Genomic DNA, 5,224 nt, shown 5'->3' with positions numbered 1-5,224 from the left:
TGGGAATGGGTTCAGAGGAGGGCAATGAAGATGGCCAGGGATCTGGAAAACAAGCCAAATGAGAGAAGGTTGAAGTCAATGGATATGTTTAGCCTGGAAAAGAGAAGACTGGGGGCGGGAGGGGGGAGGAGGTGTGATCGCATTCTTCAAATACCACAAAGGCTGTCATGTAGAAGAGGGCAAAGACTTGTTCTCGGCTGGCTTAGAGGTGGTGATGAAGAACATAAGAACAGCCCTGCTGGATCAGGCCCAAGGCCCAGCAGATTAGATCTAATGGGATTAAGTTATAGGAGGGTAGATTTCAGCTGAACATTAGGATAAACTTCTTAATGGTGATAACATTTTGCCAATTGAACCAATAATCTGGGGAGTGGAGGGCTCATTCTCACTGGAGGTCTTCAAGCAGGGGCTGGACAGCCATCTATTGGCGATGCTCTAGCTCTAGATTTCCTAGCTCTAGATCTCCTGCATCAAGCAGGGGATTGTGATGTGAACAGGCTGGTGGGATTGGGACCAGCTCTGAGAGCCCAAAAAGCTAAAGTCAGGCCTGTGTCTGATACTGCTGGTTTGCAGGAAACTGGAGTGTGAACTTTGGTTCTGCTGGCTAAAGTAACTGAATGGAATTGTCCATTCTGTAGTCAAGGCCTAGAGAGGAGGAAACACACCCCTCCTTGTCTCCTTGAAGCTGTTTATGCATTGTGCTATGCTATGTCAGTCATGAGAAATAGCTTGAAACTGCTAAGGGTAATCATATTTAGGAGGTCTTTGGAAACCACATGTTAGATATCAGTATCTACATATTTTAGGGGTGCATATTTTCACACAGTGAAGCTGTTCTCAGAATCGCTGAAAAGCAGGCTAAGGGAGCTTAGCCCACTTTCCAGGGATCATGGGAACCACCGGGCTTGCAGGCGAACCCAGTGCTCCCAAAATGGCTAGCCTGCCTAATTACCCCTCCCCTTAGACAAGGTTAACAAAGCGAGGTGTTTCACAAGCGCAGACGCTCGTAGCTGGGTGGCTGGATCAGCCGCCCACACAACTACCAGCTCCATCATGGAGCCGACAGGGGCGGTGGGGATCGGGGGCCACACAACCCCCGCAAGTTCCAGGATGCCCCGCACAAGTGCGCAGTGCAACCTGGAAGGCTGCTTGCAGCCTCCCAGCGGGGGTCTCCTCGTGTGTTGCCATGAAATGGAGCCACGCTGTGGCAGCACACAATCAGAAAACCCAGGTTAGCGAAGTGCTCGCTCTGCTAACCTGGGCTAGGGGGGGGGCTACTTTGGCGGGCTAGCCAACCTGCTCTGTGATGGAGCTGGTAATCGTGTGGGTGGCTGATCCGGCTGCCCAGGGCAAGCTGCCTGCTCACGTGGAAATGTCATGTGTGTTTCATTATATACAAGTCAAGCCTCTCTTTTGAATTCAATAAAATATATTTTTATTTCTATTTTAAACCTGTGGGTGGTCAGTTCTTTTGAGAAGTGGTCTATAACTGTGCCTCGCTGATTTTTTTTAACCCTGTTTGCTCTTTGTGACATCACTCAAAAGCTCTTCTCACGATCAGTGAGAAGAGCTTCTTCCAGGTCTGCAGGGATTCCCACAGACAATCAGAAGGCAAAAGAAAAATGTTCCCTGTCCCAAAAGGGCTCACAATCTGAGAAGAAAACCACCAAACAGGGACCAGCATAAGCAACTGGAAGGGACATGATGCGGAGCTGAATAAGGACAGCTGCCCCCTCTGCTACATATTCAGAGGGCTACCACATTGAAAGGTGCCTCTTTGCCCAAAGGTGGTGGTGGTGAAGAACATAAGAACAGCCCTGATGGATCAGGCCCAAGGCCCATCTAGTCCAGCATCCTAATTCTCACAGTGGCCCACCAGATGCCTCTGGAAGCCTACAGGCAGGAGTTGAGGGCATGCCCTCTCTCCTGCTGTTCCTCCCCTGCAACTGGTACTCTGAGGCTGGAGGTGGCCTATAGCCCTCCGACTAGTAGCCATTGATAGACCTCTCCTCCATGAAGTTATCCAAACCCTCTTAAAGCCATCCAGGTTGTTGGCTGTCACATCTTGTGGTAGAGAATTCCACAAGTTGATTAAGTGTTGTGTGAAAAAGTACTTCCATTTGTTGGTCCTAAATTTCCTGGCAATCAGTTTCATGGGATGACCCCTGGTATGAAGCAGGTAAGTGGTTCACATTAAGGGATCTGGACTATAAATATGAACCTGTGATCTTAAAATTATTTCAGAACACTCTCTGCAGCATTTATTTCAGGACCACTAGAAGACAAGAAGACTACTCCTTCAGACAAGAAGACAGCTAGTTATCCTGTCTCTTCAAGTGGCAGTGGGCAGAGAGGGAGGGGATTGCTCTCAACAGGAAGAGATGAGAAAGTGCCAGAAGCTGGGAGGTGAAGAAGCAACTGCACTGAACAGAATGACCTGATGTCCAAGCACTATGGAACTGGCAAACAAAGAGGTACCATACACTTGGTGAATCAAGTCTGAATAAGACCCTAGGTAGGGGGGAAACATTATACCTAGCTGTGTCATTAGTAACAGGATCTTCCTGGTATTTGCATTTTGCTCTGTGTAGCATGACCTGACTATTTAAAAAGTCCCAAGCAAGCAGAATTGTCTCTGCTAGACATTGGATAGAAACTTGGAGTGATACCACTTGTTCCTCTCAGACATTTCTCAGAGAATAACCATAATGGACAGAGGCAAGACAACTCCACTTGGTATCTTTTCTCTGTCTGTTTTAGGAATTCTGTCCATTGCTGCCCTATTAGGGAATGGATTTATCATAGTAGTTATTGGCCACCGATGGCTTCAAAGCAGGAAAATGGTACCTTGTGATCTCCTCTTGACCAGTTTGAGCACCAGCAGATTTATGTTGCAGCTGATTGTCATGACGAGCCAGTTTCTCTATTTCAGTTCTCCGGAGATCTATACCCATGTACAGGAGGTTCTCGGCTATGTCTGGATGCATTTCAACATTGCCAGCATCTGGTGTACCACTTGGCTCAATGTTTTCTACTGCGTGAAGGTCGCCAACTTCATCCATCCCCTCTTCCTGTGGCTCAAGCTTAGAATCAATATGCTCATGCCCAGACTTCTTGGAATGTCACTGATACCTTTCATGGTCTTCACTGTTTCCATAGTTGTGAGCTGTTTTGGAAATAAAAAGCACTACAGTCTGTCAGGAAATCTGCCGGGGAATACCAGCCAAAGTGAGGCTTGCGACTACAGCCGAACTACATCTCAACCTCTGCAACTTGTTTTCAGTGTCATCAATGTCAGCATCTGTTTAACTGCATCAATCCTTTTGCTCGTCTCTTTGTGGCGGCACACCAGGCATCTGAAAAAGAATAGCATTGGAATTAAGGACTTCAACACTCAGGCCCATTTCAGTGTTATCAAGTCTTTGCTGTTCTTTCTCTTCTTCTACATTCTATATTTTGTTTTTATGGTGCTGTCCATGACAAAGTACTTCAAGTTTGGAAACCTTGAGCGACTGGTTGGTGATATTGCACTGTCTTTGTTGCCTTCTGCACACTCCATAATCTTAATACTGACCAATCCCAAACTGAAAGAAGTGTGCACACGAATTCTAAACATCAGACGAAGATCTTCATAAAGAGGAGAATAGGCAGCAGACATGTACCCATTGTTCCAAGAAAAGAGGACTCTCTCTCTCTCTCTCTCTCTCTCTCACACACACACACACACACACACACTCACTCACTCACTCTGTGTATTATAGTACAGTAGTCCTGTTCAGGTGTTACACCAACTGTAGATGCTGAAACCAAGATGTACTAGATGTACTGGTTTAAATACTAGTACTGGTTTCAGTACTAGATGTACTGAAACCAAGTACAGCATCCTCTAGAGTATGCTCTGTCCCTCACGTCCACACTCCATCCCCACAATATCCATGGGTGCAACATTCAAATACTATATTCATAGATTGTGTGGGCTAAAGAACACATCAGTGTGAGGATGAGGTGTGCTACTGGAGAATGCTATAGCTGGGTACAGCATCCATGCTTATATAACTCCTATATAGGGCTAGTGAACACAGTACCTATGACGTAGAAACTGGCACTTACCCAGATCACAATGGAATGTGGACAATCCATGAATCTTTGATTATGGTGAAAATTAGGCTATCCCTGTGGATATGGGGGGCTCTACACTACTTCCTGCACATTGCTACATCCCTAAGGATGCTCTGGAACTGCTCTTAGACCAATCCAAAGATATGTTCCTGCCTAGAAATCCAGACACTTGCATTTGTAAAACAATGCCAACAGGGAATGTGGGGAGGGATGATAAGAAGAATGCCTTAGCTCAATGCTTTATCTGCATATTAATAAAGTCCTCTTTCCTATGAACCACATCGCCCACTGAGATAATCTGGAGAGGTTCGTCTGCAGTTGCCACCGGCATGTCTGGTGGCTACTCAGGAACGGGTCTTCTCCATTGCTGCCCCGAGGCTTTGGAACACACTTCTTGCTTAAATAAGAGCCTCCCCATCTCTTACAACTTTTAAAAAGGCAGTCAAGATGCATTTGTTCACCCAGGCTTTAAATTAGATGTGTTTTAATTGTGTTTTAATAGTATTAATTTTTTAAATTTTTAATTGTTGAAATGTTTTAATCTTTTTATTGGTTGTTTTTATTGTCTTGTAAACTGCCCAGAGAACTTGCATTTTGGGTGGTATAAAAATATGTTAAATAAATAAATAAATATATCCACAGTAGTTAGGGTACAATGTAAAGGGAATGGAGTGAAATTTCATTTATATGTCAGAAATGTGGTACTTCTCTAGGCCATGACTGGACACTAGGAACCATGCAGGAATCTCCCACAGCTTATTTGGGGGCTCTCCTGTCAGCCTGCACAGCTTTTCTGAGGGAGAAGCGAGGCCGATTTTCTCCTCGGAAACGGGCTTTTCTGATTAGGGCTCTCTCTAGCTGAAAGGTTTTTTTCATGCGAGTTTGCGTTAGCTTATGCAAGGAATGGCACGGGGAGACAAGACTAGGGCCCTATACCTAGCAGTCCTTGCACTGGTTCATCCCATTATGTTCTGTCCACACCAGGGCAAGGTGTAGGGAGCTTCTTGGGTTGGGGTTGCTCACCTGCTCCTCCCTTTGAGGTTTAATCTTTTAAAATGGAGGTATCTTGTAGGGATGTGGATGAATCAAGATCTGTGCACAGATT

At 45.6% G+C, this 5,224-nt stretch overlaps 1 protein-coding gene across 1 annotated transcript; it reads left to right on the top strand.

Moving 5' to 3' along the window:
- Positions 1-2,906: 2,906 nt before the first annotated feature.
- Positions 2,907-3,635, top strand: LOC128343704 (taste receptor type 2 member 10-like). Its single transcript, XM_053293140.1, has one exon. The coding sequence runs from the start codon at positions 2,907-2,909 to the stop codon at positions 3,633-3,635; it is 729 nt and encodes a 242-aa protein (XP_053149115.1).
- Positions 3,636-5,224: the final 1,589 nt, after the last annotated feature.

The sequence above is a fragment of the Hemicordylus capensis genome, chromosome 2, assembly GCF_027244095.1.
Source record: "Hemicordylus capensis ecotype Gifberg chromosome 2, rHemCap1.1.pri, whole genome shotgun sequence".
Taxonomy (NCBI): Eukaryota; Metazoa; Chordata; class Lepidosauria; order Squamata; family Cordylidae; genus Hemicordylus; species Hemicordylus capensis.
The sequence above is the reverse complement of the archived record's forward strand: the minus strand, read 5'-3'. Positions and strand labels throughout refer to the sequence as shown.

Coding starts and splice junctions, on each gene's coding strand:
- LOC128343704 (XM_053293140.1), top strand. CDS start 2,907: ATGACGAGCCAGTTTCTCTATTTCAGTTCTCCGGAGATCTATACCCAT.